General features: G+C 42.4%; 1 protein-coding gene across 1 annotated transcript in view; it reads right to left on the bottom strand.

Moving 5' to 3' along the window:
* Psmb7 (proteasome 20S subunit beta 7) overlaps positions 1-25,990 on the bottom strand; it is a 59,584-nt gene that overhangs the window by 11,932 nt on the left and 21,662 nt on the right. Inside the window, exon 6 of the mRNA XM_041674238.1 lies at positions 16,000-16,058. Within this exon, the coding sequence (XP_041530172.1) occupies positions 16,000-16,058 (59 nt within the window). The remainder of the gene's footprint in view (positions 1-15,999; positions 16,059-25,990) is intronic.

The raw sequence follows: 25,990 nt of genomic DNA, 5'->3' as shown, positions 1-25,990 counted from the left end.
GAGATGGAGTGAAAGAAAACCAAAGTAGAGGGCAGACGCAGCATCAAGAGTCAGGAACAAGGAGTGGGGAAGGTGTGGTTAGGCAGGTAGGCACAGCGGAGCTGAATTCCCGAGAGCCTTACACATCATGCTGCATCAGCCCTCTAAGCAGTGGAAAGCCATGTACACTTTTAGCTAGGAACTGATATGGCTAGATTTGTGCTTGCAGAACCCGGGACTAGAAGCACTAGAGAGAGACAAGAGGCAAAAGCAGGATAGATGTGTCAAGCACACTCCTGGTGAGGACAGCTTGGTCCACTGGAAGGAAAGGATGGGTTAAGAGGGGTATAGAGAGGGTGTCACATGGACATCTTGCATGCTGTGGCCACTGAGTACTCCTCTGAATGAATGCAGCCGGCACACAGGGGCTGTCTGTAATTTCTGGTGGGTTGATGGAAAAGACAATAGTAACTGATATAATCTCTAGACAATGGTAGGTTTCCACAGCAGATTCCCTAAAGGGTGTCTACAGAAAGGGACAAAATAAAGTTAAGTTAGACTCGTTCAAAGTTTACTGAACTTACAGGGGAGGAGTAACAAATCAACAAGGGAAACAACCCACCTGGGCAAGAAACAACTTGGAAATGCATTTCCCACTTCATGAACAGCCAGCAGGACCATGACAAGCCCTGAAGTGCAGCTGAACGAGCACGCAGGATTAGTGAACTTGGGTAGAAAGAATCACTAAGGGCCACCACAAGCCTGAGGAGGGCAGCCTTGTGTGAGATCAAGATATGAGGAAGTGGAAAGGCTCAAGAACAGCAAGAGCTGGGGCATGATGACGCACACCTTTGACCCCAGAAGGCAGAGGCAAGAGGATCTCTGGGAGCTTAAGGCCAACCTGGTCTACAAATGGAGCTCCAAGACAGCTAGGGATGGATAGTGCAACTGTCTGGAAAACAAGAATGGTAACCTGGGAAAGTCAGGGAAGAGGGGAGTAACTAGAAGCAGCTAACAAATAGGACCCTCTTTGAGGACCAAGCTCATCACCTTTTCCTGGGCCCCAAGGCTCAGTCTTCACATAAACTCTCAGTTCCTTAAGGGCAGAGAAGGTATGCTTCCAAAAGGTTACAAGGAAGCCAGATGTGATGGTAGTCCCCTGTATCCCAGAATCAAGAGGCAGAGGCCAACTTGGTCTGCATAGTTCCAGTCAATCAGGGCTAAGCAATGATACCCTGTCTGGAGGCAGGGAGGGGAGAACACAAACAATAAAACTTCTAGAGTCTGGTTCTGATAGATCTATTTAAAGGACTAGAGAATATTTTTTTTTTAATTTTTTATAAAGACAAGCTGGGGGTGGGGTGTCAAGCTTGTTAGCAAACACCTTTACCACTGAGCATCTCATCAGCCTTGGCTTAAAGAACATAAGGGAATAAAGACTAAGCATGAACCCAGCCTTGTTAATTACTAGCTGTAAGACTTCAGTGGTTTCATCACACAGCATTTTTTAGGTCTTCCCTACAAGAGGCCCGTAATCTAGCACCTAGGGTTTTAAGTCTCATCTGTTCCTATGCACAAGGGAAGTTGCTTGACCAGTGTTCTTCCTTTGTGCAGACAACCGTGCTGGCTGCTGTTGATCTGATTCCTCTGTGTTCACTAGCCTTCCCCAGCAAGGTTACAAAAGTCTCACTCTTCTAGAACTGATAACAGAGCCCAAAAAAAAAAAAAAAAAAAAAAAATCAATTATGAAAGCAGCTATTATACTGCAAACGAATTTTTAAGTCTCAGTTGCCAGTGCACCTTTCATATAGAATTTACTGCTATATTTCAGAAGTGCACTGAAAATCACACTTTTACTTCCTCTCTTCACTAGAAACTTCTCTATGGGGGATAGAATTCACATCTAATGCACTACACTAACCATGTCCCCATCCCCACTTACTCTGCTCAAGCGCTCCCACCCTCACTCCTATCTCACAAATGCAGGGAGGCAAGGAGCAGAGGATAACAAATGACCAGCCTACGCCATATGATCAAAAACTGAAAGGCCTAAGATGAAACCACTCGGCCTGACCCCAAAGTCACGGTTTGTACACCCAAGAAAACAGAACCTCCGAACAATCCCCCAAATCATGGCATTGTGATTTAAACCATGCGACTCTAGCGACTCCTGGGTCCAGGTGGGTAACATCTGCTGACTCCACTGCACGATCTACCCATCCTCAACAAGTCCTAAGTGGAAGCCTGTGAGACACCCACAGCTCCCATCTCTAAAGCGCAGCTCCTCTCCCAGAACAGAGTGAGTCAGACTCTTCTCTTTACTGTGTATCCGCAATAAAAGATGCCATTTACCTTTGCTTTCAAAAGGCCATCTGTAGACTGCAAGTCTTAACTAAAACTGAACAAAAGGGCAAGGACAAAACTTTCTTTAAAAGTTTTGGGGCGGGGGCTGGAGAGATGGCTCAGAGGTTAAGAGCATTGCCTGCTCTTCCAAAGGTCCTGAGTTCAATTCCCAGCAACCACATGGTGGCTTACAACCATCTGTAATGAGGTCTGGTGCCCTCTTCTGGCCTTCAGGCATACACACAGAATATTGTATACATAATAAATAAATAAATGAATATAAAAAAAAGGTTTTGGGGCAAGAGACTGGAGAACAAGCTGTTGATACACCTGAGTAGCCATTTACACGCATGATCTTCCCAAAGTCTTCCTGGAAGGTTGACTTCCATTCGTATTAGGAGTGAATTTTTTTGCTTTATTAGCAGGCCTACACAGGGAAGCGAAAGCCCAAGGCATAAACAGGCCTCTTCAAAACCCATGCACCTTGGTGCTCCTTACCCCAACTATTCATCTGGGTTTTGTCGGGGTTGGAGAGATGGTTCGGCAGTCAAGAGTACCAGCTGCTCTTGCAGAGGCTCTGGGTTGGGTTCTCAGTGCCTATATGGCAGTTCTCAATTGTCACTCCAGTTCTGGGGCTCCAATACTTTTATCCTCCTTGGGCACCAGATACCCATGTGGTACACGTGTGTGCATGCAAGCAAACATTCAAACATATGAAATAAAGGTTATATTGGAGGGTGTTTTTAAAAATCTTTTTCTGAGACACTTTTGCTAGGTAGCTACAACTGTCCTCCTGCCTCAGCCTCCCCAGGACTGAAACAGGAATGCTGCCACTATCCTCAGCTTTCATCTTGACAGCCAACGGATTGTCAAGGAACCAAAGTCAACATATAATTTTATCTTTGTAATTTTTTCCTCTCACCACAGTTCCAATTTCAGAAAAATGATTATCTAGTGTTGTGACCTGCATTCTATGGTTACAGTGCTCCCTGTAAACAATATTTGCGTGTGTGCGTGTGCGCGTGCGTGTGTGCATGTGTGCGTGTAGCATAACTTGATATTTGTTTTAGTTTCTGCAGTTTCAGGGCTAGACAAGAATGGTATAAATTATCTCATGGAAACCCACAAGTAACATTATCTGTGAAGGTTAAAACTTTAACTACCTTCCCGAGGTATGCTGCTGGGGTCTCATTACAGCTGGTAATCTCACATTCCACCATGCACAACACACTAAGCACCAGCATCTCCCAATTACAATGCCACGTAAATCTCAAAGGACATCTGAAAAGTCTACACAGCTCCTGCACCCACTGCTGAAACACAACCACCTCTAATGGAATGTGGCAGCTTTCTAAACTTAAATATTCACATGCAGGGACAGGGCTGCTGAGCTCCAGCCCTAGCACATGCTGAAGAGTGCATGCTAATTAAAAAGCCATGCTAACTCAGAGCGTGACCGCTCACACAACTTTAGAACTGTACACTGTCTGGAGTTTCTTTTCTTACTTCCAAATATGTCCAACCGTCTAAAGTTCCAGGGTAACAAGTAACAGAGCAGGACCGCATCAAGTACCTTTATGCAGAATAAACTCCTTTAGGGTTGGTGTCCTACCCTTCCACAAACCCCGACAACCTATGTGACCTGCTGCATGCTCTGCCAGTTGTCTCTAAGTCTGTGTTGTGTTATGTTCCCTCCCACCCCACCCGTGTTTGACCTCTAAAAGTTGACCCCTTGTATGCCAATTTCTTGTGTGTGTCACCACATACTGTCGGTAGTTGTTTGTGGGCCTGTTTGTACTACCAGACTAAGACTGTCACAGACCCTGCTCAACAAACCAGTCTCTGCGTTCCCACAAGACCCCTCCCTGCCTGTCATCAGCTTACAGAGGCCCATAGCACCCAGCTTTTCTTCTGGGACTACTTTTGCCATGTTTGCTGTGCCTGAGGTGTTTGTGAGAATGGGCACCTTTTGAAAAGTCTTCACAATAAGCCAAAGGCTGACAGTCACTCTTCCCATAATCATCGGTCACTTCTAGAACTATTTTACTCCAGTTACCAAAACCAGCCCTTTATAAGTTGTCATGAAAAACAGCCTAAAACCAAGAGATAATGGCTTTGAATTATCTTATCTTCGCCGACTTTAGTCGCATCCCTCTCTTCTTAAGAACTGCCGATCCCTTCCAATACTGGCAGCTGTTTGTCCAGATCTCTCGATCCATGAGATTGCTGACTTTCCCCTGAGTAGATTGAGATATGAAAACTGAGGATCTTCTTCATTTTACAGAAACGAAACTTCCCTGCCTGTGTAGAATACAGGGGTAATTTTTTTTAATTACCATGTTTTAGATCAGAAGGTAAAAGCAGCACAGAAGCAATTCTTAACTTTCTGGGCCATCCGATCTGACTGGTGACACGGTGAACTCATTCTCTCAGCAGCAGTCTCTCTGAATGCTTAATGCCTGCATTACCACGCTTGCTGGTTTTTATGTTTACCAGTATATATAGCATGAACCAAAAAGACACTACATTTAAATGTTTAGCCCCAAATGTTATTTTAAGCATAATTTCTCCATAGAGCCACTTTATTTTTTAAAAAGAAAAAAAAGGGAAAATTTCCTAAAATTCCTAATCACACTTCAGTGTATATCAGTGGATGTGTAATGTTGGGTTGCTTTGCACACCCACATGCCCACCACCTCCCCCTTCCTGATATCACATACCACACAAGTATAATAAACCATGTTAATATTTCATATCACTGTGAAATATGCTGGAGTACCAATTCAACATCTGCTGTCTTTAGGGCCCGGGAGTCCCGCAGAGGCACTTTCAATTTGTAATTGAGTTCTATGCTGAATTAATCAGCAGTTTATCTTTTTTACTAAAATAACATCTTCACCACTAACCCAGATTTACATTAAGAATTTATGTCAAATTACCTGCCAACGCAAACTTACAGGATTCTAAGCTACCATCTAGTAACACTCAGTCCTATACTTCATCTCTTGTATTTCTCTTACTCATACACAAGAAAAGCAGAAACCCATTGTTCAAGAGTCTATAAGCTTCTGGCCACAGGCAGCTCCTTGGCTTTGTAACAAAGCCCCACTTTGACACTGGAATTTTAGCTCACACTCACACCCCTGACAGTCACTTGTAGGTAGTTGTGATTCTCATTTCTACAATAGAGTTCTAGAAATCTGAAAAAGAACTTCTTTTATTCTTCTCCTAAGGAACTCTGATATTCCAAATGTTGGCTTCACCTGAGTACCACAAAGATAAAGGCTAAGATTCAAGTCAACAAAGGCAATTCTATTAGACAAGAGAAGGTGAAGGTGCCATTTACCATGTGACATCACAATGCACAATAGAAGTCACCAGACATTAACCCATTCAATACTAGTCCTGCATCTGGCCTCTGCTTCTCTGACTGCATAGTCCCCACAAAGTCTTACTTTGCCTGCTGGATTTTTGCCACAGGTGCAGGCAGCAACATACTGTGAAATATTTCTCCTACATAGTACATTTCTCTCTACATTTCAGTTATAGAAAATATGTGAAGCAAAAGCATTTCAGAAGGAGCACCTGCTCCAAAGAAATGCATCACAAATAATTACCTATCGACCACAATGTAGGAGAAAACCTCTTTCCATCTGCTTTGCTAACGGCAGCACAGGAAGTCTCCCCTGCACTCAGGATGGCCTCTTCCCATCCCACTCCTGGTCCAGCACCATGTGCAGTGTGCTGTACTCAGCCAGCACCAGTAAGAATCTGCTGAGTGATCACACACTGATTCTTTAGGAATATGAAACTCAGCACAGGAATACTTTTAGCAGAAAATTTCTTTAAAAGAATTAAAGCCAACAGATTTGCCAGGTCACTATTTATAACTATCCTTTCATTAATCCTCAAAGATTCAAAACTAGGTACCCTTGGGATTCATGGAGTCGCGTTCCTAAGGTTTATTGAATCTAGAATCCCAGAAACCTGGCCCAAGAGGAATTCCTCCGTGCACCTGGAGACTCGGGAGAACTGCGGCTTTTCTCTCCCAATCTCTCTTCCTTTGGTTCCCAAGATTAAACAGAACAGGAAAAACTTAAATCTTTCCTCATCCCATACCCTAGACATCCGACTTTCAACTTTATTAAAAGCAGAACATAAGGTGGTGGTGACACCTTTAATCTCAGCACTAGGGAGGCAGCGGGGAGGCAGGCGGATTTCTGTGAGTTCAAGGCCAGCCTGGTCTACAGAGTGAGTTGCAGGACAGCCAGGCTGCTACACAGAGAGACCCTGTCTCAATCCAAAGGTAAAAACAAACAATATAACAAGGCTAGAAATGAAAACCATCCACCAATATTAAACTGGCATCCAGGAGAGAGAGTTGAAAAGACTTAGATTTGTCAAAGAAACAGACAGCTAAGCATCCACTTCTAAGTCAAGAAGACTGTGGAATCCCAAAGAACCAGAGGGAGAAAAACAGTCTCTTGTCAAATCTAAACGCTGCACAGAAAAAGAAAAAGTCCTGCTCCTGAACCAACAGACACAGAATAAAGAAAACTGTACTCTAAAGTTTCACAAGAATGCCTATGAGAACAGGAAAACCTGGGGAGGCACCTTAGTTCAGGAAGTCCCTTTCTGCCTCTCCAAAGTGGGCTGCTGGACAGTTCCAATTCAAGAAAACAAACTCACTTTTTAAGAAATGTTTATTTTAGTGGTTGCTGTGTGTATGTGTGTGTGTAGGTCAGAGGATTTCTCTCCTTCCATCATGGGCTCCCAGGATGAAACTCATGTCACCGGGCTTCTGTGGCAAGCACTATGTCCTCTGAGTCATCTTGCCCCCCCCCCCCAATTGCTGGAGATCAAACCCAGAGTCTTGCACCAAACTCACTTTTTAAAAGAAAACCATAGGACAAGTTTCCCACTTTGAGTCTGCCCACTCTACAGCATGCACGACAATCCCTGTTCTGACCTTACCCTACCCTAACTCGAACTCTGCTTCACAGTTTTTAAAAAAGGAAACAGCTTATATACAAGCTGGTAGGAGGCATCCCATCAATAGTGCTTCCCATAAGGAGGAATTCCCCCAAATCTCCTACTAACCCATAAATGTCTATTTACTGCTAAGCGTCACTCATCAATTCCACTGGAAAGCACTACTGTAAATAATTCTATGCAAGGTTTCTGAGATTGTATTTTGGGGGTTCTGACACCTCTAAACCTAAAGTTGCATGTTAAATAGAACCAGAGAAAAAAAATTACCTTAGAAATTAATATATCTTTTTGATCTAACAATAAAGACATGATATTACGGATTCTCATGCTTACGGTCTTAAGGAAAACCGGTAAAAAGAAATTGTGACCAAAGGCAAACTACAGAAACAACCTCTAAAAAAACCTTCCAAAGGGATCTTTCATTATTTAAACAAATACATAATCAGACCAATTACTGCCCAAAACCAGAGCTTATAAGCATGAACAATGTTAAACTGTTCAATCTACACATTCCCACAGTCACATTTATTCTTAATAAGGGATTTGTTAAAACCAAAGTGAAACACAATTCGCCCTCACCTGGATGACTCAAAATGACAGGTGGCAAGCATTGGTTATGGATGTAAAGCAATCAAAACCTTCCTATGCTGCTTCCAACACAGAATTTATGGAAAGGTCTGGCAATACCACAAAAGGTTAGCCCTATCTACAAACACACAGAGATGTTCACAGACGTATGGGAAGGAGCCAAACAGTAGAAATAATCCAAATGCCCACCAACTAAAGAATAGTCAAAGTATGCCACGTCCATTCAATTTCATAAAACAATGACATGCTAAAACGTGCCACAACATGAATGAAATCTTTTGAAAATATTAAAATAAGTCTTTTTTAAAATCACATATAGTGACATTCATGAAAAATGTCCAGAATAGGTGGCTTGACAGGAAATAAGCAATGATATAACTTTGGTCTTTAGAGTCAGACAAAGTTTAAAATGTTCTAACTTATTACAGTGATAACTGTACAACTCTTAATGGAATAGTAAAAGCTAACTTGTACACAGGCAAACTGTATGGGTGTGAATTATGAACCAATGAAGTTGTCTCTAGATAATAAGGCATCTAATGTTTCTAGAAGAAAGTGTCCTTAAATAGGTCAAAATACTTAATGACATGCTGCATATCAATCAATAAATCCACATTCTAGTAATTTTTAAAAGCAAAAGATCACAATAAACAAAAGGGCCAGCACCAAAAGAATTTTGGTTTGAATTGCAGATTTTCCTCTAGACATATAAGACACTTAAACTGATGTAACTACCACATAAATACAAGCTTAAACTTGAAAAATCTGAAAAACTAAGTCAAGAGATGCTCACTAAATTGATATCATTTTTACTATTTGTTAAGGTCAGCCTTTTTTCTTTAAATTGCATTTACTTAACATTGTGTTTAATGCCAATGGGGTTCAAGCTGCACAGGAAGGCACTCTGCTAAACCCCATAGTCCTCCTTGATCACCATTCTCTGTGGTGTGGGTTCTGCCTGCAAACCTCCCAGTCAGTGGTCATCTTCCTATAGAGTCATTAAAGCTCTCAGTGTCAGCTGGGAGGAAGAACCAGCAGCTTCCACACCTGAGCCCCTGTGGCAGGGACAGAGGCATTAGGATCAAGATCACTAATGAATACAGAATTCATATGCTGCTTGTCAGGGTTCTGAGCTCGCAGTCCACAGATGCGACCTAAATAGAATGTCGAGCAGAACAATTGTTGACGAAGATTAAAAAGTTTTGGCAGTTGGAGAAGAGAGAGCACCTCATTATTCAAATACAATAGTCTTGCTTTGCCCCACCCCAACCCCTGTTCAAGTTATTCATGACTTGCTTCAAATGGACAAATATCACACACCAGCATTTAAAAACCTCTTGGTCTCCTCACTAAATCTGAGGAGGGTTGTGCCATCTATACATCAGCCATCCACTGAAAACAACTCTGTTATAAATAGACATCATTAGGAAACTTTGGAGAGGAATAACCACAGGATATTTGGGTTGATACAGATGAAAACAAAGACGAAAAAACAAACCCAAAGTCTTAGATTCAAAGAGAAGACAAAAATCTCTGCCACAGCCAAATGTATTTCTCCCTCCTTCCCCTGCCCTGTCCACCTCTCTCTCCTCTTCGTGCACCCCCTCTGACACATGCCTGGCTTTCTGTTGTCTTCACAAGACCTCATGAGAGGAAAAGAACACTCCAGCCTCAAGAGTAAGATATCTTCCTACTCTGTTGTCAAATAATTACATACCGGGCAAACAGACACAACCACACAGTAGCTGATTTCAGCAAACAACTCCAAAGTCAGACTGATAAGAGTTCAAACACTGACCTCACTGCTGACCATCTATGTAACCTCAAGACAGGTTATTTGATCTCTCCATGGCTGATTTTCTTTCCTTCAAATTGTGGGTAACAAAGCACTAACCTCCAAGATTGTCGAAAAGTGAAAAAACACAGGGAGGCTGTTAGAAGCGAGCCAGGCACACAAGTAAACATCTAAAACCATGGCTGCTGCATTCATTACCTTCCCCCCAAAAGCAAACACTCCCATGGTACACAGACTTGTGCTGTCCTCATGCCCACCACATGGGTCTGTCTTAGATGGTAAGCTTCTTCTCTATGCTATAAAACCCCCAAGTCTGATAGCAGATCCTAATGTTAGTGGCTTCTGGGTGACATTTTCAACCTACTACTAACTAGAAGACAGTCACCATGTTTCAGAAACCCAATTTTGTATACACTGCCATTGAAGGTGTTTTATTGCTGGGATCTAATCCTCTTGACAACCTGCAGGTAGGTCTCTGAAACTTGGCTCACAGATTTGGTCCCCTAGTTGCCCAGAGCCATGCTGTGAGTAGTAAAACAGAAACAGAGCAGCAGCCCAATCCTCCAACACCTAAGCCCCATTCCCCCATAACAAATTTATGCTCTTGGTTACCCACAGGACCATGCTATGTGATAAACGGAACGAATTTTTAAAAGAACAAAATAATACAGATCTCTGCCACTACCATCCCTCTGTTCCCAGAGGTGAAGTTTGCAGTTTTGCTTCTATTACTCACTCTCTCTCTCTCTCTCTCTCTCTCTCACACACACACACACACACACACACACACACACACAATCACTTCTAAGATTTGCTGTCAGAGCAGCATACTGATATCAAGTCTTCCATTATTTAAATGGATCTATAGCTGCCCGCAATAACAGATTAATCCTGTTTCTTCAGTAGCTGTTTGGTAGGTGTTTGGCGTCATGTTTGTGAAATAACCGCAAGCCTTTAGAGCGATGGCTGCTCACATCTTTAGCAATCCGCAAAGGGTTTCCCTAGAGGCCAGCACTGGCCAAGCGATGAAATATGACTCCATAAATCGGACAGCTGAAGTGGCACTTGTATAAGTCACCATCTATCTCTGTACTTCTCTGAAGGGTACAGGGTAAGAGCTCATCCCTTGGTACTGCAACCACAAAAAGGGCCATCACAGTAGGCACTGACGAAGTATGTGCTACTTAAAACTGAAGCCACACTAAGACTGGAGGAAAAGATCCTGCCGGTGTTAGCATGCCTCAGGCAGTGGTAGAAACTTCAACAAGTCATCTTCAAAAGGCAGAGAGCCAGAGCTCTAGAAACCTGCAAAAATTGGCTAAGCCTGCAGTCTTCATTGCTTTAAGTTGAGCATCTTCAAAGTCTAGAATTCTAACTGTAGGGCACAGCAGCTGCCACTGCAGATCTGATCCTCTCAGTTTTTGGCAGCTCTCAACTTGAGATTCTAGCAAAAGAATTTTTCAAGTTGCTATTATTGCCTGTCATGGATTTATAAATATTGTGCACTATCTGCTGTGGCATGGCTCTCATGGGATGCCAGAGCATGCCAAACGCATAACAGAATGAAAAACAGTTTCTAGTCTTCAAATAAATGCTAATTTTTTAAACTGTGCTCACAATGTGTTTGGTGACCAGCTCCGATGGTACAGAATATGTATCAGAGAGGGGGAAGCTGACTGTCTTCTCTAGCAGCATTCAGCTGCTGCTTTCATTAAGCTTGTTTAATTAGATTCCAGATGCTAATTTGCAAGTCGATACCAGAGGGTGCAGGACAGTTTGCCTTTGAATCCACTCCCTGTGATGTCAGGGTCCTGCCGCACTCCACTAGCCTTCGGCGGCCCTCGCACAGTATTCTGACAATTAGTGCAAAGAGAGGACAGTATTGATCTTGACGGACTAAATATTAATCTTCTGCCTATTTTAATGAATTATAATCTTTAAGAGTTGAAATTTCTCAACAGGCCAAATGAAAACAATCCTTCTTATAGAAAAGGAAGTTACTGATCCAATAGCTTCATTTCCCCACCCACCCCCCAACCCCAGGTAAAGTCTGCATTTCTGGACCATCACTATATTTCCAGGTACTTTGGTCACATTCCTTACAATTGACTGGAAAATTATCTGAAAAGGTCACAATATGATTAACATTAGAGTCCCCACTCAGCTACCCTGTCGGGTAACAATGACTGCCAGGCTTCTTATACAAGCCTTATCAGAGAAAAGAATCAGCGGGCATGGTAACATGAAGCTTAGCAACACCCTCAAGTAACTGCCCTTGTCATGTCACCTTCCACACTTAAAACCTGCTAGTCTCACAGAATGCTGATTATTAACAATAATAATAATAATAAAGTAGGTACTTATTATCAGTAAAATTCTATTTTGATACATTTTTCATTTTTTTCCCTGAGAGAGGGTTTCTCTGTAGCACTGACTGTCCTAGAACGCACTCGGTAGATCAGGCTGGCCTCTAACTTTGGGAATCCGTCTGCCTCTGCCTCCTTGAGTGCTGGGATTAAAGGTGTGTGTCAGCAACGTCCAGCAAAATTTTCACTTCTAACACAGCTGAACACTATTAACACCAAAGGCAAAGGCAGCTTCAGAAAAGGATGAACCTGAGTACAACTTAATAAAGTTATTTCTGCCCCATCCACAAATACTGACTAACTAGTATGTGCCACAGCCCTGTAACCCCAGCACCAAGACAAGGCAAGACGTCCATGTTTGTGGCCAACCTGGACTATATACTGAGAACCTACCTCAAAAAGCAAACAACAACAAAAATGGCTGAGTTTGTCCGAGGGACCAACCAGCACAATGTAAGTAAGGAAACTGAAATGGACAAAGGCAGAGCCCACCCTCAATCCTCCAAGTTATCAGCAAGGGAGAAAACTGGACAAGTGAAACTGCTCCAAACAACACGCAGGCATCAACTAGCTGAGAACCTCTAGAGACTGAATGTGCCTTACATTCACCAGCTAGCTACTTGTTTCTCCCAAATGCTGAACCAAGAGCTTTGACTTGCAGCAAGTCCATGGCTCAGATGACCCAAGAGCAGAGGCCCATCTCAGGGTCTTAAAAGAGTCCCCACTGGGTTGACAGAGGCTTTTCTGGACTGTGCCTTCTCAATGAGTACTTGCCTCACTTTCTGTCCCTGGGTACTTTATGGGATATCTATAGCACTGTAGAGAATGTACTGGCTATCTTCCTGTTGTCTCAAAAGTACGTTCTGAACTTTCTAGACAGGAAGAAGAGGAAGTCCCCTTGGTCCTCCAGTGGTCTTTTTTTTTTTAAAAAAATATTTATTTATTTATTTATTATGTATACAATATTCTGTCTGTGTGTACGCCTGCAGGCCAGAAGAGAGCACCAGACCCCATTACAGATGGTTGTGAGCCACCATGTGGTTGCTGGGAATTGAACGCAGGACCTTTGGAAGAACAGGAAATGCTCTTAAACTCTGAGCCATCTCTCCAGCCCCCTCTAGTGGTCTTTGATGACTCAGATTCCACTTTAGCTCAGGGTCCTTCTGCCCTGACAAGCAAGTATTGAGAGCTGGAAGCTGGAAAACAGAGATGGTCTCATCGCCCCTGCACTCAAGAAGTTCCCACTCCTTGACAAGTGGGGAAGATGCCTCTAAAAAATAGCCAGGAAAAGTGCAGAACAGAGTTACAAGGGAGCACAGAGACACACATGAATGAGAAATCCCAAGGGCTGCTGGCACACATGAACAAGAATGGCTGGAGTGACTTCTGTTCCCTAACGCTCAAGGGTTACGTTAGGGTGACACATTTCCATAAACAGCATGCACCCATATTAAAACAAGCACATAATACCTCAGATGTCATGATACTCATTACATCTAAGACGAAATTAAGAAGAAGCTCAAGAAGAGGCTGACTAGCAAGGGGTAATGGAGGCAAAAAAAACTACAGCATCTTGATTTAATGACAGTTACTGACTGTAACTCCATTCCTGCGCATTTTATGACATATCAACTATTATTGTTAAAATAAAGAACATTTTAAAGAAAAATAATAGCCTCAATAATACCTGGACACGGCAGAGAAACAGTTCAATACACAAATGGCAAACTCAAGACCCAAGACTAAGATTAAGTCTCCCCAATAACTTTCGTTATTGTTGTTTTCTGGTTTTCTGAGACAGGGTTTCTCTGTAGTCCTGGCTGTCCTAGAACTCACAGAGATCCGCCTGCCTCTGCCTCCCAAGTGCGATTAAAGGCATGCACCACTACACTAATCGTGTGTGTGTTTGTTCTGGGCTAAGAATCAGACTCAGGGCCTCACACAGGCTAGGCAAGTGCTCTAGTAGTAAGCCACACTCCCAAATCAAGATTTTTTTTAACGTATCTATTAACATGAATGCAGGTTTTTATAGTATTATCTACAGGCAGTTGTTAAGATTATCACTTGGGCTTTAAGAGTGATTTTTAATTGACAGTGTTAAGTTTCAACCTAAAATTATAAATTTATATAATGGGAATTGTTTCAACCTGTCTCAGGGTCTCACGGGTAATGTAGAAGAACATTAAATGTTTCAAATACAGGAATACTAAATCTAAGAAATGTTCTCTTCAGAATGATAAAATTCCAAGTTGTACTGAAGGGAAGCTGATGTCTTTTCTCCCCAAATCATACCTGCCTTAAATGCATGGCCTTTGAACTATTTACAATTCAGGCTTGACACAGTATAAAATTACTTTGGCGGAGCATCAGGTCACTTTTAATAAAGCTCAGACTTTAAATCTTTCTACAATTCTCAGTTTTCCTTAACATATGGAAATTCTAATCAATTGAAAAAGATAAAACTTCCAAGAAAATCTGAAAAGACTAATATGGTTTAAAGATGAGTTTGACATTAAACTCCTCTACTTAGAAAACTAGAGACTTTGGGTTTGGGTCCTTTTCTTTTTAAGTGACCTAGTATACATAATTTTTTTCTCTATGTATTTAAGGACACCAAACAGAAAATAATGCTGATATAGGAATAAATTTTCACACTGAGAAATGAGAACAGAATTCTAATTTCATTTACAGTTTTACACTTGGCCCTGCTTATTCTTAATTGGAGTTCAGACGCTATTATTTTTAATAGAAAACATCTACCTAGATTCTATATGTTTAACTCCTGTAGCTAGGAGAAAAGGATCACACGGAGTTCATGGAACACATTATTTGTGGTGTTAGCCTCATGCACCAAGGGCACAGGAGACACGTGTCCTGGCTGACCAGTTCTGTCTTTCACAGTAGTTGGCCCAAACCTGAAGGGCAGAGAGAACTTTGGAGCATAACACTTACTGCTTCAATGACAATGACAGAATGGAAGAACAAAGTATTTTTCATATGCCATCTTCTCCCAAAGATGATCAGGCACAAAATACTGTCAAAATGTCTGTCTTTTTGGTCCTAAACAAAATACTTGCAAAATCAGAAAGAATGGAAAAGATGAGGTGAAACACTCCTGAACCGTTCACCTATGAACCACTGAAAAGGACTGATCCTCCCTATCAAAAAACTAACCATCAAGACATCCAGTACAAACAGAGATGACTCCTGACCAGGGCAGGTTAATCGAGGGGAAGGAGGGGGTTATGTGGCACCACAGGAACCCAGTATACTGACCACGCCTTTGGAAGCAGCAACACAAGATCAATACATCTGCTATTAAAGGGATTTCTTTGGAAGAGAGCTTTCATGGAGAATGCATCTATCATTAAAGCAGACAGGCAAATGTCTTTCACAAGATGCTACCTCTTTTACTACCAAAGTAAATACAGTCAAACAATCCCTTACAAACACACTTGGAACACTAGATCCCTAACACCCTGTAAGGATGCTACATGTGCACATTTTTATCCCCACTTCTGCCTACTTCTCTGTAGACTGCAACGTCTACAGAGATTTTAAAAACTGACCCATTTTTAGGTTAGGTCTGTGTGACATGAAAGACATACATAGTTACTCTATTTTTAGTGAGGGAACAGAAAAACAGGTTGTCTGGTATCCTGACACAAAAATCTCAGAACACAGGAAAATATCCCACATTGCAAGGAGTCTGAAAGAGCCCATAGTGGGTTCCCCACGTCCGAGGGAGAGCACAGCAGGGCTACAGGCCACCACAATGAATGTTTTCACAAGCAGCAGGTCTCCTCAACAACTACCCGTGTGAGCACTAAAGGAATGACAGTGCTGTGCAAGCTCTGGAGGAAGCAGTCAGCCTGTAAATGTCTGACACACAACTGGGAAAATATCTGAAAGCAGGAAGCTGCAAGGCTTACATACCTCCATATCTGGTCTAAACTTATCTTCAAACACAGCCATTGCTGCCAAGGAGCCGGAACCTGTAAGAAAAGATGCACTTTTAGTGTATTTTACCAGCACTCAGCATCTCCATCTCCAGTTTACCTTGGGTCAGCAAGAGCAGTCAAACATGCCCAGTGTCACGTTCAGGTCAGTGTCAGGGCCAAGTCTACAGGCCACATTCCAGAAAAAGTCAGTGCTCTTCCAAGCTGGAGCCACTTACTAGTTAGGGAGCCCTGACACTGGCCCTCTTGTTACAGGGTTAACTGTGCAGCAGTTGCAGTGAAATACTGATGCTTAAAAATGAGGTCACGGAGAATCTGTATTTTTCCAAGAGGGGAGTGCCCCATAATTCCCTCTATCCTATGCGAGGAAGCCTGTGCTCCACACTTGCCTTGGTGAGCTGCTAGACACAGTGCTAAATACCAAACCTGTTAAGAAGACGTTGTTTTAATGATGTGGTCTTGGTAAAGTCACGTTGGCACATAGGCAGGGAGGCAGATACAGCACCAGCAATGGTAATGGGACTTCGAGCTGAGCTACCAGGTTACCCCAGTTACTACAGTAAAACACTGCATTCCGTGGCATTTATTTGGAGCTATTATTTTTAGTTTGTACTTTGAGGACTAACAGCTGAGTAGACAAAATGACAAAGATACAAAAATTTATTACAATAGCAAATGGCTGAAAGGTTATGCTGCACAGTTATTAGCAGAACAAATTTATCCTTAGCAAGGTTGGATGTAAAGGCATTACAAATAAGCCTGGCCTCTGAGTGGACACAAAGGCAGCTCAGCACTATTTGAAAATGTAAACTTGCTTTGTCCAGAACCCCGAGAAGCTTCAGAAAACCGTCATCTGTCTACACAGGGCTCTGGCATCATTTCAGGGCACTCTACTTTTGGAGAGAGGATACAGTTGTCCACAATTTTTTACTCCAATTAGAAGATTTTTTGGCATTTATTACTTTTTAACTTGTTTTGCATAACACTATCTATTTAGTGGGGTCACAGAGAAAACCATATTTTCTATTTAAAATGATTTGTGTACATCGCTTGACCACCTCAATGGTTTAGCAAAGGAAAAAGGCAGCGATTAAACAGTTTCAAATGAGGTGTCCTGCTGATTTTATCAAGTCTGCTGAATGTATAATGAAAAAGGAGAAGCTGACAGCAACACTGCACTGAGGAAATACAGACTACCTTATCTGAACCATTTAAGGAGGTCCAATTATAGATCAAATTTAAAGGGTAGAAACAGCAGATTTACAGACACAAATCAATGAACATGGTAATCCCGATGAATATGACAGATACTCCTGTTACAGAATATTGCTGTGGTTGAGGATCATTACCTTCACAGCACCGGATACATCACATCTAAAGCAGTGGGAAACGTCAAGTGTAGACCAGCATTACAGGCAATGACTATTCATTTAGGTTCTGGGAGCAAAAGGCAACCCCATTTCCCCCTTTTGCATTTCTTCTCTTTGTGTGTGTAGGGTGTGGGGGACTAAAATGGTCTAAAGGGACATTCACAGCCCGTGGAGAGAAGATGGACATTCAACAGATATAAAACTGGTGTGTTCTAAAGCACTAGCAGATATGCAGGTGCAGGCTCCTTGAGAAATGCGCTCACATTGACCAATGGTTTCATTAGTCCCCAGCTCACCTCGAGGTTCAGGGGTCGAAAGGAAATACACAAACAAACACACAAACAAATAGCCTCAGTATTTGTGTCAAGGCACAGACAGAAACTCAAATTCTCTGGGTCATACTAGGAAAAACTAAGCTGGTTTTGTGTGGAAAACAAAGGACAGCTGTCAGGAGGAAACAAGAAAATGGCAAATGAGGGGATCTCTGGAAACAGTTCTCCGAGAGGCAAAGCGTTCCCGCAGAGTGGCCAAAGGCAGGCTTGCCTTCCAATGTGTCCAAGATTATCTATCTCGAGGAAGAGCCCAAGGGTAAATGGACTAACAGGCTCAAAATCCACATTTAAAAAGGATACAAAAAGACAGGGCATTTACCCAAGAGCTAACAACTTTGTAGAGAATGGAAATGAGTTATCATTAAAGAAACAAACCAAGTTTAGCTTAAAGGCATTTTTCCTGAAAAAACAAAACAAAACAAAACTGGCCACTTTTTCTTGTGAGCCATCCTTTCTTGGCACTTCCACAGTAAGTACTTCTCTATTCTTTCTCCTGGGCATGTATTTGCTTCTGTTCAGCTTCATTCAGCATTAAAAAAAAAAAAAAATAGTTCCCACCCAACCAAACAATTCTTCCTCAATCAGAAGCTGCTTCCTGCTTGGCAGTAACACCTCAGACGCAATTTCTCCAAGCAGAAAGGACACACCAGAACCCCCAACTCCTGGTACAAAAAAGGTCTGTCATGTGTTTGGGGGTGGGGGCAGAGGGTGCTCCACAGTGCAGAGTTGTAGGTGAAGACAGGAGGACCGTGAACAAGGCCTCTCTGCTTTCCTGTTTACCATCATCTTCCACACACAGGAGAGACAGTTTCTGGGAAGAACCTCCTAAACTATGCTTCACTCTGCTACCTCGGATCAATACAAGTGGTTCCAAAATAAACATAAAAAGAAATTCAACCTCAAGAGAATTCCAACATCATTTGCAAATTAGCTCCTGTCCCCAGTTTACATGAAAGAAGGGATCTGGCGCCCCCTTTGATGAGTCCATAGAAGGGCTAGGAATGGCACGCTCCCTGTCGACAGGTTTGACTATAGTCAAATATGCTGCACAGAAAGTATGGGTAAGAATTCACACAGGACTGCAACTGTCAAAGCCACAAGAGGGCAGAATAAAATTATCAGAGAACTTCAAGGCAATGCAATGAGAGCTGCCATTAAAAAAGACTCAACAGGAAGAGTGTTGCTAATGTTTATTCAAGCTCCCAGATCTTGGTCTGAGCCCAAAACAAGATACAACAAATCATCAGACAAATGCCAGACAGGTCCAGCCACCACGAGACCTACAAAATGTTCAAACACTGCATCTCACTTTTCCTATACACCATTAATGGACACCTGGAGCCGCCCACTGCTTCAGCATCTAGCCACCTAGCCAGGCATTACCATACACAAAGCCAGGGCAAATTCTTTTGAAAGACCATTTACTCTATTTTTTATTTTAAAAACATGGACACCTCTGAGTTTCGAACCATCTGGTTTCCTGTAAGGAAGAAATGTACACAAAGGCAGAGAACAGCTTGCCAGCACAGGAGCCTGTGCTTCACATGCAGCGTGTCCAGTTAAGAAATGAGGAAGGAAGGAAATATATGCCCTGGCAATGCTGAAGCACGCACAGGCAGTCCCATATGGGCAGATTCATGGTCTAAGTTGATGAGGACAACTGACCAGGTCTCTTCCTCAAGAGGGCACCAGATCTCATTACAGATGGTTGTGAGCTACCATGTGTTTGCTGGAAATTGAACTCAGGACCTTTGGAAGAGCAGGCAGTGTTCTTAATGGATGAGCCATCTCTCCAACCCTGTCCGGTTAAGAAACCGGACACTAGTGACACCTACTTTTCACACATGGAGGCTGAACTCTGTGAACACAAGATGTACAGCCAGTGCTCCATAAGCTCTCACTCCAGCAGGAAGGACAGCACATCGAGAGAAAAGGAAGCAAACAGGGCCCAGTGGTGAGCACCAATGTGCCACATGTAATGAATGTCCTATGTCATTTAGTTTTCCCTATAGCAACTCACTGCAATGGTAACCATCTCACCCAAGATTATAGGCCCAACATGCACAGAAGCAGAATTCCATCTCAGCTGACCTTATATGGCCCTCTCACACAGAAAGATCATTTACATACGACAATTGTGAAAGGATACACAAGACTAGTCATGGCCAGGCTTGCTACCCGTTTTTTCCCAATGCACATACTTCACACTTTACTTTCAGTTCCCAAAGGCCCATGCTAATTTCAGCCTTCTCACCTTGGTAAGGGGCAGTGGCTGGGACCCCTGACAATCTACCACACTCCTAATCACCTTCAAATCCCAAGAGTCCTCCCTCACTACCACCCAGCCCACAGCCTACCACTTTCCTTTGAGACCTGTCCTCCCTTTCCATAGCTGCAGCCCCACACCAAGCACCAAACAAATCCATGTTGGATTACACTGTGCAGAACAGAGAATGCAACTGGCCAGGAGTCAGGGAAACTGAACAAGTCCTAAAGAGTGATGATAGCACCTAGCATCTTACAAAGTATAAAAGAATATTTACTGCCTAGTGCCTAATTTACCACACTAGGCTGAATAAAAGGCAAACAGATATAACCCAAGTTCAATTTTCAAAAAGATGACTTAAAGCAACAAAACTGCATCCAATTTATTATCCCCTATCCTAGTGAGACCAAGTATCCCACCACCATAGGAGTGGGTTACCCTTCCTAGGTTTCTGTATCCTACTAGCAAAGCTCTCCATCTCCTCACGAGTTTCCACGTAACTAACTGCTCCTTAGCAACCTCCACAAGTCTGTCCTTTTTCAGCCCACCCATAGTTACTGAGTACCCACTGTTGCTTCCTGAACAAAGCTCTCTAAAACAGGAAGAAAAAAAGAGGGAACAATTTGGTAACTAGCATTTAGAGATGACTTGCCTGAAATGCCTGCATACTCACTACCTGCCTTACCTTCCAGGTCATTGTCCTCCTGAAATGCCTACTACATACTCACTATCTGCCTTACCTCCCAGGTCACTGTCCTCTTGAAATGCCTGCATACTCACTACCTGCCTTACACCTCCCAGGTCACTGTCCTCCTGAAATGCCTGCATACTCACTACCTGCCTTACCTCCCAGGTCACTGTCCTCCTGCAAGTCCAATCCTTACCAATTCAGCCTCTCTTGATACCCAACACAGAGAAAATCTACATCCCAGGGTTCTGGCACTAGTAGGGCCAGGAACTGTGCTCCGTGAACACTCAATCCATGGCAGCCACTACCCTGGCTTCCCTAGCAAGATGTTCACTAAAGGGGGGCTGGAGAGATGGCTCAGAGGTTAAGAGCATTGCCTGCTCTTCCAAAGGTCCTGAGTTCAATTCCCGGCAACCACATGGTGGCTCACAACCATCTGTAATGAGGTCTGGTGCCCTCTTCTGGCCTACAGACATACACACAGACAGAATATTGTATACATAACAATAAATAAATAAATATTAAAAAAAAAAAAAGATGTTCACTAAAGGACTGACTCCCTGCAAAGTCCTGGAAAGAGGGTGCGGTCTACTTCATCTCTGAGATGAAACTGGTAGGACAACTACTGTTGACCTGCAGAAGGAGCTCATGTCAAGGTCACATTTCCACCCAAGACGGTATTTTATTTAAATTTACTTATATGTGCATTGGTGTTTTGCCTGCAGGTATATTTGTAAGGGTGTAAGATCTTGGAGTTACAGGCAGTTGTGGACTGCTATGTGGGTGCTTGGAGTTGTACACAAGTCTCCTGAATCCTCTGGAAGAGCAACCAGTGCTCTTAACCACAGAACCATCTCTCCAGCCCCTCCACCCAAGATTTTAAATGAAATATCTGTTCCTGTATGTTATCAGGTCACTAACTTTAAAAAAAAAAAAAAGTTAGGGGCCGGGCGGTAGTAGCACACGCTTTTAGTCCCAGCACTTAGAAAGCAGAGGCAGGCGGATCTCTGTGAGTTTGAGGCCAGCCTGGTCTACAAGAGCTAGTTCCAGAACAGGCTCCAAAGTTACAGAGAAACCCTGTCTCGAAAAACAAACACAAACACACACACAAATAAATAAATAAGTTGTAATGTAAAATACAAATGCTGAAACTCAGAAAAATGTGTAAAATGCAAAATATTAACAACTGAAAGGCTCAAACAAAAACATCATTTCTAACAAAGATACAGTAGTATATAAGCTGAAAAAACAGATACGTGGTCAGAAACACAACTTCATTAGTAATCAAATAAAATAAAGCAGCCACTGTCTGCCTTTTAAATTAACAAAGATTAAGAAGAGTAACAACCAGTGCTGACAAAGATGTGATAAAACTGGCACAGCAGTCCACTGGAAGAGGCAAAAGGGGACAGAATTTTTCTTTCCGGAATTTGAAAAGATAACTGGAAACCAGAAGCTATGCATACCCACCCAAACCCCACTCCACCCACTCCCATCCCACCCCTCAGGGAGTTGTTCTAAGGAACAAAGTAGCAATAAAACAAAAACCTAGAGCTATCTAAAGGTCTAATAAGCAAGAGATGGGAGAAATAAATATTGAAGTATTATATGCACAAATCAATTAAATATTTCAAAGCAGAAGTACTTTCATTTCCAGTACCAATGGTCCATAAGAGAGCCTTCAGTGGGAAAGAGCATCTTCTAAAACAGTATGGGTAGACATGCTTGCTTAACACAAATGACACAAGGCTGCAAGCATATGAATCCAAACAGAAGCCTAATTCTCAAAGACTAGTTTTAGTCTGTTTTCTTGTATTTAAAATTTTCTCTTCAAAAAGCACGTATTACTTGCAATTTATAAGGTATAAACTTAGAGAAAATCCAACATTGTGAAAGGATGAACAAAAAAAACCAGCAAACCTTGCTATCGTCACATCTTTCTGAGAGCACGTGCCTGAAGGTCAATCCATGATAAATCAAGAGGACCAAGGAAGAGCAGCAGTCAGTCACCACAAACACGCCGTGTCCCTCTTTACCTAGTAGAGCACACCAGCACTTACATAGAAGCAGACTCTGGCAAACAACTGCAAGACACACAATCCTAGGAATTCCAAGGCACAGAGATCCGCTAGTTCTGTAACTCTTAAGACATGGCACATCATACCGGTCCCACTTTTTAAACAGGGGAGGTTGACACAATGCATGGCTTATGACCAGCAGCACATCAAGAATTCTGAAGCTGAGCCAGAAATGGTGGCGCATGCCTTTAATCCCAGCATTTGAGAGGCAGAGGCAAGTGTATCACTGTGAATTCAAGACCAATTTGGTCTATAAAGTGGGTTCCAAGGCAGCTAGCTAGGGCTGTTACAGAGAAACCCTGCCTCTGTTTAATTAATTAATTAATTTAAATAAAAAACAAAAACAAAAAAAGTCAAAATCTGCTTTTTGTGGAGTTTTGGTTTGTTTGCAATAGTCTTCCTACATAGTTTAGACTGGCGGATGAAAGTTATCCTCCCGCCTGAGCATCATTGTCATCCCCTCCATCTCCACATCTACTTTTCTTTTTCTTTGGTTTGTATCTGTGGTACTAGAGATGAGACCCAGGGCCTCACACATGTCAGGCAACAATGATGCTCCGAGCTACACTGTTCACCCAAAAGTCAGAGGGTTCTCTCCCTTCCACCACCTGTCTCTGACACAAGAAAGCCAAGCACCAAGGTCAAGATTATCAAGACAGCCTAGAAAAGGCTGTTTTCTTCATTTACCACTTCTACCAAGAAATCAGGCTAGCAGGTTTTTCCTTTCTGGTTGATTTCATACTAATTACCACACATCTGAATATAATCTGCATTACTTTTACCTAAAAATTAAAAAAAAATTCAATTTTTGTTAACGTCTTAAATGATTAAAAGTGTTGTTAGTGTCTAGCAGTGACACTTGGGTATCTGTTCTAGGAGTATTTATATTACATAACCACATTTTTTTTCAGAAAGCAAAATTAGTCTTCATTTTTTTGAAACCTCGGAAGGCACTTTACCAGCATTAGTACAGACTGAATAGCTTTATCCAGAATGACTGGGACCAAAAATAATTTGAATTTCGGATTTGGAGAAATATGCATACATATAATTATAATGAAATATCTTGGGATGGGACCCAAATCTAAACATGAAATCATCTGCTTCATATGCAACCTATACACATAGCCTGAAGGTAATTTTATGCAATATGTAAGGGGATCTCAGTTCCGGCTGCAATCTGTCACATGAGGTCCAGTGTGACAGTGTCTACCTGCAGTTATAATACCCAGTTTCACACTTCAGAGGTGGGATGTTCAACCTATAGCTCAGCCTAAACCTGTTTTTCTGCAAGAACTCAGAACAAAATCTGAGATGTCCTGTGAAAATTCACAGCCTCTTACTTGCTCTGTATATTTTAAATGCCTGCATTAACACGGACTGTGTACAGGTTTGGTTTGGAGGTTTGTAGCATATTCTTTCCATATATCAGTGTTTAAATACTAAATCAAACACAGTGATTCTGTAGTCATCATTAATAGACAGCTGAAACTGAATTGATTCTCCTGCCTAAACTCGAAGAAGTGGGGCAGGTGGGAATCTGCCCTGAAGTCACGTGCTGGGGACGATTCTCCATGTTACAGACTATAACTGACATCCCACGTGTTCCAAGTAGCTTTCCAACAGCAGAGCAGCTGGCAAGAAAAATGAAGATTTAAACCTTGGTCTGGGAGCTAGGAAGCCCGGCACTCCTCAGAAGCAATTCGGGACACATAAGTCATCCAAGTTCTGAAACACACAGCTACCCAGTAGGCCATGTTTCTGGACATACTGGTTTCTCTGGGCACATCAGACTGGGCACCACAAAATGCTACTGCCTCAAAAACTAGGGTATCCAGTACAGCAGCTGCCCTAGCTTCCTTTCCCCACAGTCAGGATGACAACATCTTCAATGGCCCTTGCGGACTGAACAAGACACTGTGTGCAAAGCTGAATGCTGGGGCATAGTAAGAGCTCAATGAAAGTTACTTGTCATAATGACTCTGGAACAGCTCCTTGTCCTCTAGCAGTGACTTGATACACTCATTCTCAACAGGTCCCTGAGCAGCAGCTTTAATGAGAACCAAGATGTTCAAAATTTCTTTTCTCAATGTCGAGAAGTTCTGAGAGGTAGCAGGAAATGGATTCCCACTGCTTTCCCCCAAATCATTTTTATCAGAGCTTCACAGGAAAAAAGGCTGCCCCTGCTAAGGAGCAGTACGTTTTAAGCACCCTAGGACCTGCTTGCAACGTGGTCTGCCAAGGTGGAAGATGTATGCAGCGATAAAGGAGTCACCACTGAACTTTCTAATCGATCAGTGTCAGCTCTCCCTGACAGAGCACTTACTCACACTTGCTCATTGTTAGTCAACTGGCCACTCTTCCTGGGGAAAATCTGGTACTTTCCACAGACCTATGGATGGAGGTCATTTTTCACTCCATTTCTGTCTACAAGGCCTTGTCTCCTGGTACTGGTGCTTGCACTGAGGGCCAACAATGCCAGTGTGTGAAAAGCTGATTTATGAATATGAAGCAATGCTGGTGCCAAGGGACTGTGCTCAGCCACTAGAGAGCAGTGGAGTACCTCTCTAGGCTCAGAAAGACTAAGCCGCAGACTTGAAAAGGTTTAATTGTATGCATGCATTTCATTAGAAGCCTGGCCAAAAGCTTTGGAGGCAGGCAGCAGGGCAAGCAATCAGACAATCTTGCACGGCTTGCTGAAATCCAGATTTGTCCTTTGTCAGCATAAACAGTTTAATTTGATGTTTTCACTCCTGAGTAAGCACTGAGTATTATAGCTAAACCCTCTTGAGGGGAAGAATGCTTCCTTTTCATCAACAAATATACTTCAATGTCAGGGTTTACTTTTAATTCCCAATAAATTGTTGGAAATATACTCCCAGTTAATATGCTGGGAATATATATGTTCTTAATCATCCAACATTTTTAACTCAAAAACTAGAATTTCAAACAATGCATATCCTACTCTGCATGTGTACTTGTGAATAAATATGTAAAACACCACTTGAAGGGAATGGGATTTTCCTCATAATTGCAACTGTAAAGTCTCATAGACCTGACAGGTTATCAACAATCCTAAATGCCTGAAAAATCAGGGCATCTAGACTTAAAATGTTTAAGGTTTTCTTATTAATGTATTTTAGTGACATGGCAAAAGGTATGGAGAGAAATGGTGTCTTAAAACTCCAGGCTTATTTGGGTTAAGATGGAGGGTGAAAACCACCTACACATATG

This window comes from Microtus oregoni, unplaced genomic scaffold, assembly GCF_018167655.1.
Source record: "Microtus oregoni isolate MIOR12 unplaced genomic scaffold, Mior012 000025F_ref0000491, whole genome shotgun sequence".
NCBI lineage: Eukaryota > Metazoa > Chordata > Mammalia > Rodentia > Cricetidae > Microtus > Microtus oregoni.
Note: the sequence above shows the minus strand (reverse complement) of the source record. Positions and strands in the feature narration are given on the sequence as shown.